Source organism: Papaver somniferum, unplaced genomic scaffold, assembly GCF_003573695.1.
Source record: "Papaver somniferum cultivar HN1 unplaced genomic scaffold, ASM357369v1 unplaced-scaffold_43, whole genome shotgun sequence".
NCBI lineage: Eukaryota > Viridiplantae > Streptophyta > Magnoliopsida > Ranunculales > Papaveraceae > Papaver > Papaver somniferum.
In genome coordinates, this window is record NW_020646860.1 from 115,979 (window position 1) to 129,785 (window position 13,807).

The following is a 13,807-nucleotide window of genomic DNA, read 5'->3' on the forward strand; positions in this document are numbered from 1 at the left end:
AGATATTTAGTTATTCCTTGATAGTGAATGAATGTCCAATGGACAAAAATGAAGTTGTGATGTTTCTCCGTTTTGATAGCAGAAGCGCATGGGAACTCGTTGGAAAGCCTAGTACTACATCAAGTGACCTGGCAACTTGACTACAGGATTAGTAGATCGCTGAAATTAATACAAAATGTAATATGCAATACTAAAACACTGTAACACATGCTTTTTGAGATCGCGATAACATATATAAATACAACAATTTTCACATCGACTTTGTTAAGCTCATATGAGACCAAAGAAAAAAAGCACTACATATCCCAACTCCGAGCCCCAGTTCTTTGATAGGTTTTCACTGCACCGGAAAGATAAATGGGAGCTGATGAAGCCTGCGAGAACGATGAAATATTCAGATTTTTATTCTGCAGTATGGAAAAGCAAGAGGGAATTAACAGTCACCATTTAAGTATCCGCGCTTTAAACGATGAATAATTTTTTAAGTAAAAGTGCCAGGTTCACATCCCACATTAAGGATTAGTTGAAAATCAACGAAGCATTATAGTACAAAAATGGGAATTAGATTAAAATCAAAGAAACAGTATGATACAATTTTTTCTTTAGTAAGAACGGAGCTTTTTAAATGAATTACGACTTCAATGTGTCATTATGCAACCAAAGACCACCTATAATGATCAATTACTTGAAGATTCATAATTCCATTAAGGTATTTTATAATTGTGAGCACCCACGAAGATTTATGGCAAAGGATATGTGAGCAAACTAAGCACTATGATATTGGTGGATTTATTGTTATCTTTTTCGTTAACCCTATTAGGATAGGACGATTGCATGAGGATTTAAAATTCAAGTTCTGAGGCTAAAATCTCAAGCATTTTTGTATAAAATGTCAAGCATATTCATACAAAACCAACACACTGTAAAATGTAAAATTAATCACTTCCAAAAGCTAAACTAAATAGAATATGTCCTAAACCATGATCTTCCAGTCCTCTAATGCTACAAAAACACTTAGATTTACCCATAATCCTTAGAGAACTTCCTACTAGAGATAAAATATATGAAAGGTTAGATGCGGCTGCTGGGCTGTAACTGCTAGCAAAGCATAAGCGTTATCTACTTTGAAAGCGAAAAAATCCCATTATCATTGAAACAACTTCAAGTTCCATTAATCATATTTGCTGATGAAAATGGTTCTCTTTCTCATAGTATTAGTTATAGAGTACCGTTGTTTCTCGTTTCACGATGCATTTTTGCCATTTTTACAGTCGCTCCTATAACCAATCAGCCTATCATCCAAGAACACAGACATCTATATTTGTTGACCTAGTTTGCAGTACACTATAAAACCAAAAACCAATGCTGCTTTTTTTAATAATCCGCAATATCAAAGATGTATAGCTTGAACCAAAAATCTAAAGAGAAACTGAAGCTCACAAATTTACAAAGCCTCTTAAGGTCCATAGTAGCATCAATCTCAATCATCACAATCACTCACAGTTAACTCCATTAACCTCTTGCTGTAGCCTCCCTGCAACACAGCATTATCTCAGACTACCACCACCTACAATCACAACTCCATTATCCATTTGCCTGCACAGTTCATACTCTTACCTAACTTATTCATCCAATCCCTGACATAACATCTTCTCCATATCAGTCACCTTTAACCGTCCACAAATCATAATTTCACAACTACAACTACAACTACAACAAACCCATTAATTCATTACCCATTCCTAAAGATGAACCCATCTAAATAAAACCCCAAATTTTAGAAGTAAAATGCACAAATACAATTCAGTTTATGTGATTTGAAACTTACTGAGAAGGGAAACCGAAATTAACAATCACAAAAAGCAGTTGAGTAACCTGAATTTCAATTTTGGTACCCAATTTATGTAATTTGAAAATATGTGACAGAATTCCCAAATTTAAATGAATTTAGATTATCGTTAGGAATTTGACTAAAATTTAGGTCAAAATTATAAGTTGAAAATCAAATTAAAGAAGAGTACGATTAAAAATCGACTAACCTGGATTGAAATCTTATGCTAAGCCTCAGATTTTCCGTACCCTTTGTTCTTCTTTCATGCTGGATGTGTTTCAGAAATATTTTTCATGGTGGAGGTGTTTCAGACGAAAAGAGAAGAGTTGAGACAAAAAACGAAAGAGAAAACGAAACTGGTTTTCTGTAGTTACGTCAAGTTCAGATTATACCCTCTGCTGCATAGTTGTAATAGGAAAATCAGCGAGGGAAATTTACAGGGGGTTAGTCGTGGGAGAGTTCGAGAGATTTTAATGTATTTGGGTTTTCTCCTGTTAGTCCTGAGGGAGTTTGATAGAGTCTCTCCAAATCCCCGTTAGTCGTGGGGGAGTTTAGAGGAGTCTCCTAAACTCCCTAGAAAACACCTGTTAGTTGCTGGGGAGTTTAAAAAAAGCTCTTGAACTCTCTGTTAGTCATAAAACCCTACAATATTAGGGAGTTGGTTTCTTTGGGGAGTTTGAAGGAGTTTTTAGTGTATTTTGGTCTCACAACAAATCTCTCAAAAGAGTAGAGATTTTTGTGTATTTTGGTCTCACAACCAAATTTGGTTCAAAATCTTTCTTTTCAAATCATACGGATTTCTCAAGTCTCAGTAACAAAAAATGTTGTTCCCAACATGATGAAATGATTATCAGATGATGGCCATTATGATAAGGTGAAACATTTCTATGAAAATATTAGGATAGTGATCTAGAGTCCATGAAAACGTGTGGATATATAGATTTGTTTAGATCTACATATCCCGTAAGGTGCATCAGCAAAAAAAAATGTAGAAGTCTTCCCAATTAGCGCTTTCCTGAGTTGAATTACATTACCACTTCTGCAACCACCGTCAAAACTATTTTCTCACCACCACCATCACCACCTATAACCAACCACTATTCCCTTAACCACCCCAAATAAGAACCCTAATTTCACAAAAAGGGAGTTAGAATTGTATGGAGACCGTTAAATTGAAGGGGAAATAAATTATCTCGTTGCACAAAATAACATAATATTGATACAGAGATATGATCATTTTCATTTATTTTTTTTCTTTTGATTAAAGATCAATGTTATTTGCAAATGAGGGTTTATTATTTCTTAAAAGAGAATGAGTTAGGAGTGAAATCTCTCAAACTCCCCAAACTCCCTCTAATAAACTCTCTCAAACTCCCTACACTCCCCCAAACTCCCTGAATTCAAAAACACCAAACTCTCTCAAACTCCCTACACTCTCTCAAACTCTCTCAAAATTCCTGAGATTTAAAATACACTCAACTCCCCAGAAATCACTCGAGGACTAACCCCGTTAGTAAAAAAGGGGTCCACGGTTGAAAACTCTCCCTTTTCTTTATTATAGTAAGATGTATTGTACATACACCGATTATTCTTCAGCTTCTTAATAGATGTCATCTCCCTTTCCTATTTTTGCTTCTTTACTCTTCTCCTGGCTATTTACCAAAAGCAAAACACTTTCCTTTCTAATAATTTATATATGTTAGTCCAGAAATAACTTATAGGCGCAAATATAATAGTATTTACATGAATTCATCGTATACATGCGGATGTAACAATATTCGTAGGGTATAAAAAATATGAGAATGTAACTTTTTATCATGCGAATGAAAAAATATACGTAGATATCATGCGAATTATCTACCTCTACTATGTTTAACATAAGGCTATCGCGTTGTTGCGAATAACATAAACTTGTTGTGTTTATAATCACGTTCTTGCCTCTGTTATTCGCGGTACTTCAGTTTCCTATGCTTAATCCTCCATTATGTATAATCCCTTTGTATTTCAGAATCATTCATTGTTGTATTGATCATATTCTTGCATCTACTTTTATTTCATCCTGCAAAAATAGTGTTAGTTCGGTATTTTGTGTTTGTTCGTGAGGTCCCATGATATTGACGTCTTTTGGCACAATTCAGCTCCCTAATAGAGGGTATCGTCCTTATCTTCCCCCTGGTTTCCCTTTCAAGGAGGCGTACCCCTACCGGGTTGTGGTGGGCTCCTCCCATCCAGTGATGCAACAACCAGTTATTCTCGCGGTCTCTTTCGATACCGCACCCTAAGTAGGGTATCTTGAGGACTGAATATATCATATCCAACTTTCCAAGAGCGGCGAGGTACGCTCCAGACGCCCCCAGCACCCTTGGCTCAACCGTGTACCGCGACACTCTGATCGAGTTTCTACACTCCATGATAGAGAATTTAGTACCTTAGTCTTTCGGCTAAGGAGTCTCTACCAGATAGGCTTTTATTTCGCCCCCAATATCCATGACTCAGGTTCCAGGGTTGGTGTGACTTTTGCCGGAGCCATGCATTACTAGGTTTTCCCCAATTATGACGCGTGTTAGGGCTTATTTATATTTCCTTTTGCACAAGTGTGAACTAGGATGCACGCCACAATTGGATACCTAGCCTCCCTAGTAGAGCTGGCAAACGGGCGGGTCGGGGCTGGCTTGTTACGGGTTACACGGGTTCGGGTTAACACGGGTTAAAACCCGCGGGTCGATATTCTTCACGGGTGATCATTTCTTCAACCCGCACCCGTAACGGGTAAAGCTTAAGTTAATTTGTGACAAAACAGAGACCAAAGTCACCAAACCACAGAACATAACTTGGGGATAATACTAAAACATAGGATTACATAGAAAAAAAAACACAATTATAAGTTCTCTAGTCTACTGTGAAAAGAGTAAAGAATCAAACCCTAACCTAGGATTATCGTTTCTAACCTAAAATCAATTCACATCCACCACTTTCATCACCTGCATCTCAATTTCATTCATAAATCTTCTCGTTATCACTACCACTAATCTGCAACATTAATCAACAACAACAAAAACGCAAACCCATCTTCATCCCATCATATTACTAATCCAACTCATATACACTTCATCTCAAACTGTCTGCATGTTATCAATTACAGCTGAAATCAAATTTCAAACGACACATCCACCATTAAAAGAACAAAAATGCTAAAATTACAACAAATGGACCAAAAAGGAATATAGTGGTGATAACTATAATGGAGAGACCTGTAGCTGCAAGAAATTAAGTTGTTGTTGCCATTGGTTGGGATGAAATCAAAGGAGGAAGCACCGAAAACCCAAATGGTTTTGTAAACTCAGCATCGATGGAATAAATCGATACCACCTCGTTTCTGTGCTCAATCTGCATCAGGGAAACAAGACAATAGAGCAATGGAAAATATGAATTAAATTGAAAATCAATAACTAAAAATTCAGCCTTAAACTTAACACCCAATACCCATCATTACTTGATTTCATTCTCAATTTGATATAAAATTTTCAATCCATTCTAGAACCCTAATCCTAATTTTACTGATTCCTCTTTCTTCAATCATCACGAAACCCTAACCAAAATTAACTCCACAGACTCATTAACTCTTTCCTTGATTCACTTATTTATTAAGTTTATTCAAATTTCAGAAGAATCATGAATCACTCACACACAGTTTGTGCGGTGGAGAAGAAAAATGGAAAGAGAAAAGAAAAACCAGAAAAGAAAGAGAAGAAGAAGAAGAAAAAAGAGAGATAAAAAAGAAAGATATCTCTTCGTTTAGTTTTAGGGTTTCTCCTTTTATACCTTAATCGTGTGGATGTGATTAACCCTAGATAATCCGACGGACAGGATTATGTAAAAATTACTAATTAGTTATTGTGGACGGGTTTACGGGTTGTACCCGCGGTTTCACGGGCCGGGACGGGTTAACCCGTTTATTCACAAGCCGGCATTTATCCAACCCGAACCCGGCTTGTTTAGAAACCAGCCGAGCCGGGTTCGGGTTTTTACGGGCCGGGCACGGGTTAACCCGCGGGTTTCAGCTTGTTTGCCAACTCTACTCCCTAGTTAGAGGTTTTAACTTTTTTGCCCCATAGTGAGGTCTTATTTTGGAGGTCTTATTTTTGCCTCGTTTCTCTGCTTGCATGCTAGGAGTATGTGCTGTAGAAGGAACATAATTTTTCTATTAAAAACCTTTGCTTGTGCAATTCTGATTTTCCTTTCTCTTGTTTATTCACACAAATAGGAATATCTTACTAACACTTTATAATAATCTATTAGCTACTTCGCCCCTTTTACTTCTTCATCCACTTCGCATATAGGTGGTACTTTTGAATTGATGTTTTCGCGCGTCCTAACTGTAATTCTGCTTTAGATATTTTTTGTTATAAAGCATACTCTCCATTTTCTCCATATTTCTTCCATCTCTTTCCATTAACTTGTACATCCCATCACCAACATATTTCTTCACCACATAAGGTCCAGACCATGTTACTTTCCCTTTCTTCTTTCTCCCTTATTTTTGATATGGTGGTATTTCGCTCATAACTAGTTCTCCCGGTTGGAATTCCCCCCATGTTGTACTGATTCGCGTATTCATGCTTTTCTGCTTCTTTGATTGTTTTCATGTGATTTTCATTACTCTTGTTTCCTTCTTCATTCTCCATTTTTATCCCCGCTTCTTCTTCTTCTGATGATTCCTCACTTTTATGGTAATTATCAACTTCTCCTTTTTTCGTTATGAAAGCAACCATCAATCTTTCGCACCTCTTGCTTTCTTCTGCGTCACGCTTCCAATTTCTTTTTTTATTCGCACGCACTTCACTTTTCTCAACATCAATTTCATTGCATGTTTTCGCTTCATTAGTCTCCTCTGATGATTCCAACGCCTTGAGGTAATGGGAACTTAATACATTGATGATATGTGGAAGCCACACCTAGAACCCTATGCAACCATGGTCTTCCAATTAATGCATTGTATGGAGATTCAACATCCACGACAAAAAAGGTTATTTATGTAGAGATTGTCTTGAGGGGGATTCACATGGTAACTTCCCCTTTTGGCTTGTTGGATAATCCATTAAAGACGTATATTTTATAAGTTGAAGGAATCAAGTCTTCATATTTTCCTCTCATCATCATATATGTATGGTAGAACAGAATGTCCACCGAGCTCACAAAGTCAATTAGTATCCTATTTATCGCCCATGTGACATCCTCTTCATCTTCTCCTTTGTCCAACTTTTCTTTTGGTATTATCTCCAGTTTAACCACCAGTGGACTCTCATGAAGTTCGCCTCCTCCAGGTACTTCTTCTGCGCTAAATGTGATTGGCTGCTTCTGCCATTCCTTGAGATCTGGTATCTTTGCTAAATTCATTATTTCCTCTCCTTCAACATCCCTCGCATATACTCGACTCAGCACATTGTCATGAAATTCTTCTATACTTTTTGATGAATGTATTATTGAGTTACAGTGTAGATTCTTGGCATTCGCTCCCACTTCTATTAGAATGGTGTTTTTGCCCTTGTCCGCTCCTGACGTCTGTCCACCTGTTGGTGGTTGCGATGGTGGTGGAGGAGGTAAGGGTGCAGCTAGGAAGTGGTTAAGCTTTCCTTGTCCAATCATTTTTAATCTGATTCGTTGTATGTTCTTGCAGTTATTCATTGTGTGGCCATGGAAACGATGATAAGCACAAAATTATTTACTTCTTCTTACGGATGGTGGTTCTTTCCCTATATTAGGTGGTGGTGTTATCTCCACCATTAATATAACGGCTTCCCAGACTTTATCCACTGTTGTGTTAAGAGGTGGCATCTTGATCTCCTCATGGACTCTGTAGTTCGTGCCTTGATTGTAATACCTCATATTTCCTCCATATCCGTCTCGATTCTCATATCTTGCGACTTTGTTGTTTCCTCCATGATTATTATATTTCCTCTCTCTGTATTCTTGCTCATACATTTCTTGGTCCCTTCTACTCATGGCTACCTGTTTTTGTTGATCTTCTACGATTAATTTCTCTTTGCTTCCCTGGGAAGTGCTCGCAACAGCGGTCGCCATCCTTGGTAGTAGACTTGCATTCCCTATCTTTTCGCTCATGACTGCAACCAGGTAGGACTCCATATTTCTTTGCTTTTCTTCAAGAGCAATATATTCTTCCTGGTATTCGTGCAGCTCCGCCATCGTTATTCTGTCTTTCATCCCGAATATCTGTGAAAAAAATAAGTCAGTTGGAAACAATGCATTGATGAATGCTAGGATAAGATTTCTTTCATCCACCCTCCGTGCCATTTCGCTACTCATCGTCCTCCATCTATTGGTCATATCTCGCAGACTTTCATTCGTTCTCCTTCGTAGGCTGAATACTTTCTGAATTCCTGATCTTTGCATACTTCTACTGATGTATTGTCCCAAGAACAAACTCTGCAAATGCTCGAATGATTTTATGGAACCTACTGGCAATCCATCGAACCACTTCAAGGCTTCTCCTGTGAGGCTTGCTGGGAAATATTTACATAAGACCGCATCGTTATCTTCATATTGTAGCAAAGCTAAGTTGTGTGTCTTTATATGTTGGATCACGCATGTGGATCCATCAAAGATGCTAGGAAACGTAGGTAGGTACACTTTATTGGTATCGTTACTAATTGTATACGCCATGCGAAGAGTGTCCTTGCTTCTTCTTCTAGCTGTCTCCTTCCCCCATCTTTCCCTTTTGTTACTAACTCTCTTAACTCTGCTTTTCTCCTAAAATTTCACCGTTTGGGAATATGTCTTCTTGTTGTTGCTTAGGTCTTTTCAATCGGGCTTGCCTCAATCTGTTTTCGTGCCTGCTTTGTCGTATGGCTTCTTCTAGTTCTTGTCGTTCTTCATCGTCTCTTCTTTCTCTTCGCCTTTCCCTTTCATTTCTTGCGCTTTCCTGTGCAGCTCTATCCCTCTCGTTTTGCTATCTCAGCATCTCTCTTCCATGAAGTATCATCCTTGCATGTTCTGCATCATTCTCTCGTTGTTCTTCATCATGCATGCGGTTGTATTCTCCATTTCGCTCCAATCTACCTTCTCTGCGACGTCCTCTCCTTGGTTCATTCTTTCCTACCTGTACGTATCGATCTTCTAATTGATTGCGTTCACTCTCCTCCTGCGAGTTTTCGTTCACCTGAAAAGTGTCATCCGGATCGTTATCCACAAATTGCACTTGTGTATTATCTTTGTGTTCCGATCTACTTCTCCTAGAGGTGCTCCTGCTTATTCTCGATCTCGAGCTCACACGTGTTATTCTGGATCGTGACCGTGACCTTTTCTCTTGTAATCGTTGATTTTTCTCTCTTAGTTCATCATTTTGTCGCGTCAAGTTCGCACGTAGTTCCTCTTTTCTTCTTCTTTCGTCTGCCAATCGCTGCCTTAGTTCTCCAATGGTCATGTTTTCTTCAATTTCTCCTACTTCTCCTTCTTCATGCGTCATCTCTTCATTTTCTTCTACAGTATCTGTATTCGTAGTGTGAACACTTATTTCATCATAATTTCGTTGATCGTTCTCCCTTGGTTCCTGCTGGATCTGAGATCTAATCGGTTGAGATCTGTTGTTCCTCTCTCCCATTCTTAATGTCTCTGCGATTTCGCCTCTTCTTCTGCCTGCAATTCTTCTACTCCTCCTAATCGGTGTTGCATTTTCTCCTGCAGATGCTTGTCTCACCATTTTGTGTTCCTGAAATAGCACTTTTCTCGCAAATTTATGCAAACCAAAACTTCCTTCCTAAATGAAAACTGTGTTTTGAATGATTGAAATCAAATGTGGGAATTCCGGGAAAACAATCGAAATCTTTCACGAAAACAAGAACAACAAGAAATCTTTGAAAAATATAATCCTTAGGATTACTCCATAGGTTTGAAATCAGCAAATGCTCAAGAACGAACTTATAAACTTATTTGTTTTGTAAACCGAAACTCAGCGAAAACAATCAAAAATCTTTCACAAAAACAAGAATATAAGAAATCTTCGAAAAATCAGTTTAAGACTTTCACAAACAGGTGTAATCTCTTCCCCGAGCTGTATTCTAGCGCCAATGTAGTAGCAAAAAATCTCACTACTACACTCCCTAGATAATCTATATAACAAACTAGGAAATCATCATGAAGAACACTTATAAAAATTTTATTAAGTTTAGAAATCAATTCAAGAAAAAGATGAAACCCTAACTTGTGGAGCAAATCCCTTTCTTTCCCTTAAAGTTCTATCTCAACTCTTAAAAAGAACTCTCCCTTACACAAGGGTGGTTGGTCCTATATATAGCAATTTTACATAGTGGAGGACAGCTAATAAAGCCCCTATTTTCGGATCTGGCGTGCGATGTATTCGCACCCGTATATTGACCCTTCTCTCACGTATTCTTTAACTTCGTACAGATTCCATACTTTATTCGTGACCTTATGACGTCATCAGCTTCGTCATCCAGAATATGCTACGTGCGAATAGGTTTGCCCCCTTATATTAATACTGCGATGTATATGTATGCGATATTTAACCCCTACATTTTCAGTTGCGCGTTTACTTAATTAGGATTGTAGTATGCCTGTATCGACGACCGTATAAGTGTGTCTTTCATTCCAAAATAAAGGCCATGGCCACTTGCAAATTTGCAAATACATGTATCATGTCTGTTGATCCGTTTGAATAAAATCACCACCCTTTTGATCTCGTTTACACTCATTTTCTTATGATTCCATTAATTTTAACAAAAGTTTGCTAAATATACTGTATTTCACTAGTATAAATTTTTTGATTGATCCACTACAACCACCAGTTACAACGTTTATAATGGTTTAGACCAATTATGATTACGCGTTGCGAGTCTAGTGACTGAGAACCTGCATAACGCACCTGTTAAATAGAAAATGAGGAGACTGTTATAATCTGAAATGCTGTATGTCCAAATTCTTTCCGATAAAATGGCTTTTCGGCAAACCATTAAAACAGCAAAAATACGATCACGATCAGTCGACTTATATCTAAACACGTTTTTTCCTACATTATAACGTGTTCTTTAAACATTTATTGGAAAGAGAAAACAGTTGGACCACTTTTTTTTTATATTTTCAACTAGTATAAGATGCACGCGCCATGCGCCTGCAGTTCCGTTCCGAATAAAATAGAACTTATTGACATTTTCTGACACCATGGATACACACCTAGCTTAATACAACTATTGATAGTTTCCAACAGAATTACATTCGACAAAATATTAAGTAGCTTAGTAGCTAGTACTGTATAACCTAAATTCAGAATACCATTTACAATAATGCATTGCAGTAGATGTCACTAATTTCAGTTTCGATACATTAAGCTACTCCCTTACAATAAATGAAGGTCCAATGTATAAAAATGGAGCGTGTGCTGTTTTCCAGCATGAGAAGCCCAGTACTACACCAAACGACCCGCGAACTTGTCGTTAATATTAGTAGCTTCCTGGAATTAAAACATTGTACTGTTAAAACAGTGTTGTACATGGTTCCTGAACTTAAAATAATGAATACAATGCTTTGTGCAACAAGACTTGATAAGCTCATATGAGACCAATTAAGAAAAGCACTCTAAATCCAAATCTTGGCCACACTTCTCGTATTCATAGAACCCTATGCTATTGGATGAGTTTCCTGAATATAAGAAGCAGGTCCGATATTCAAACATGCTCAAGAAAATGTCGTTATTTACTATTCTGACACTTATCATGTCAGTAAACCAAGAATGTTACTACACCCAAAAACAACAACAAAATGCTTACACAGTATGAACCCCTGTCTCGGTCGATAAAAATTAACAATGTTAGAGAAACAGGTTAAGCCCACCTCCTCTACATTTCCACATGACAAACCAAAAAGTAATCCACAAAAGTTACTATGACCCATGATATCTGTATTTGTACCTGACAATATATGCTACAGTCTTGAAGCATAATACAAAATGTAATATGCAATACTAAAACACTGTAACACATGCTTTTTGAGATCGCGATAACATATATAAATACAACAATTTTCACATCGACTTTGTTAAGCTCATATGAGACCAAAGAAAAAAAGCACTACATATCCCAACTCCGAGCCCCAGTTCTTTGATAGGTTTTCACTGCACCAGAAAGATAAATGGGAGCTGATGAAGCCTGCGAGAACGATGAAATATTCAGATTTTTATTCTGCAGTATGGAAAAGCAAGAGGGAATTAACAGTCACCATTTAAGTATCCGCGCTTTAAACGATGAATAATTTTTTAAGTAAAAGTGCCAGGTTCACATCCCACATTAAGGATTAGTTGAAAATCAACGAAGCATTATAGTACAAAAATGGGAATTAGATTAAAATCAAAGAAACAGTATGATACAATTTTTTTCTTTAGCAAGAACGGAGCTTTTTAAATGAATTACGACTTCAATGTGTCATTATGCAACCAAAGACCACCTATAATGATCAATTATTTGAAGATTCATAATTCCATTCAAGTATTTTATAATTGTGAGCACCCACGAAGATTTATGGCAAAGGATATGTGAGCAAACTAAGCACTATGATATTGGTGGATTTATTGTTATCTTTTTCGTTAACCCTATTAGGATAGGACGGATTGCATGAGGATTTAAAATTCAAGTTCTGAGGCTAAAATGTCAAGCATTTTTGTATAAAATGTCAAGCATATTCATACAAAACCAACACACTGTAAAATGTAAAATTAATCACTTCCAAAAGCTAAACTAAATAGAATATGTCCTAAACCATGATCTTCCAGTCCTCTAATGCTACAAAAACACTTAGATTTACCCATAATCCTTAGAGAACTTCCTACTAGAGATAAAATATATGAAAGGTTAGATGCGGCTGCTGGGCTGTAACTGCTAGCAAAGCATAAGCGTTATCTACTTTGAAAGCGAAAAAATCCCATTATCATTGAAACAACTTCAAATTCCATTAATCATATTTGCTGATGAAAATGGTTCTCTTTCTCATAGTATTAGTTATAGAGCACCGCTGTTTCTCGTTTCACGATGCATTTTTGCCATTTTTACAGTCGCTCCTATAACCAATCAGCCTATCATCCAAGAACACAGACATCTATATTTGTTGACCTAGTTTGCAGTACACTATAAAACCAAAAACCAATGCTGCTTTTTTTAATAATCCGCAATATCAAAGATGTATAGCTTGAACCAAAAATCTAAAGAGAAACTGAAGCTCACAAATTTACAAAGCCTCTTAAGATCCATAGTAGCATCAATCTCAATCATCACAATCACTCACAGTTAACTCCATTAACCTCTAGCTGTAGCCTCCCTACAACACAGCATTATCTCAGACTACCACCACCTACAATCACAACTCCATTATCCATTTGCCTGCACAGTTCATACTCTTACCTAACTTATTCATCCAATCCCTGTCATAACATCTTCTCCATATCAGTCACCTTTAACCGTCCACAAATCATAATTTCACAACTACAACTACAACTACAACAAACCCATTAATTCATTACCCATTCCTAAAGATGAACCCATCTAAATAAAACCCCAAATTTTAGAAGTAAAATGCACAAATACAATTCAGTTTATGTGATTTGAAACTTACTGAGAAGGGAAACCGAAATTAAGAATCACAAAAAGCAGTTGAGTAACCTGAATTTCAATTTTGGTACCCAATTTATGTAATTTGAAAATATGTGACAGAATTCCCAAATTTAAATTAATTTAGATTATCGTTAGGAATTTGACTAAAACTTAGGTCAAAATTATAAGTTGAAAATCAAATTAAAGAAGAGTACGATTAAAAATCGACTAACCTGGATTGAAATCTTATGCTAAGCCTCAGATTTTCCGTACCCTTTGTTATTCTTTCATGTTGGATGTGTTTCAGAAATGTTTTTCATGGTGGAGGTGTTTCAGACGAAAAGAGAAGAGTTGAGACAAAAAA

The 13,807-nt window shown here is 37.0% G+C and overlaps 1 protein-coding gene and 2 long non-coding RNA genes across 3 annotated transcripts; all 3 read right to left on the bottom strand.

Annotated features, from left to right (window-relative positions):
* Positions 1-165: 165 nt before the first annotated feature.
* On the bottom strand, positions 166-2,286 carry LOC113342507. Its single transcript, XR_003356703.1, has 2 exons — positions 2,040-2,286; positions 166-374 (listed from the first exon to the last, which is right to left on the bottom strand). It is a non-coding gene; the product is annotated as an uncharacterized LOC113342507 (long non-coding RNA).
* Positions 2,287-8,798: 6,512 nt separating this feature from the next.
* On the bottom strand, positions 8,799-9,548 carry LOC113342535 (pre-mRNA-splicing factor 38B-like). The gene has a single exon (XM_026587049.1). The coding sequence runs from the start codon at positions 9,546-9,548 to the stop codon at positions 8,799-8,801; it is 750 nt and encodes a 249-aa protein (XP_026442834.1).
* Positions 9,549-10,994: 1,446 nt separating this feature from the next.
* LOC113342510 lies at positions 10,995-13,807 on the bottom strand. The gene is made up of 3 exons (XR_003356704.1): positions 13,677-13,807; positions 11,773-12,009; positions 10,995-11,315 (listed from the first exon to the last, which is right to left on the bottom strand). It is a non-coding gene; the product is annotated as an uncharacterized LOC113342510 (long non-coding RNA).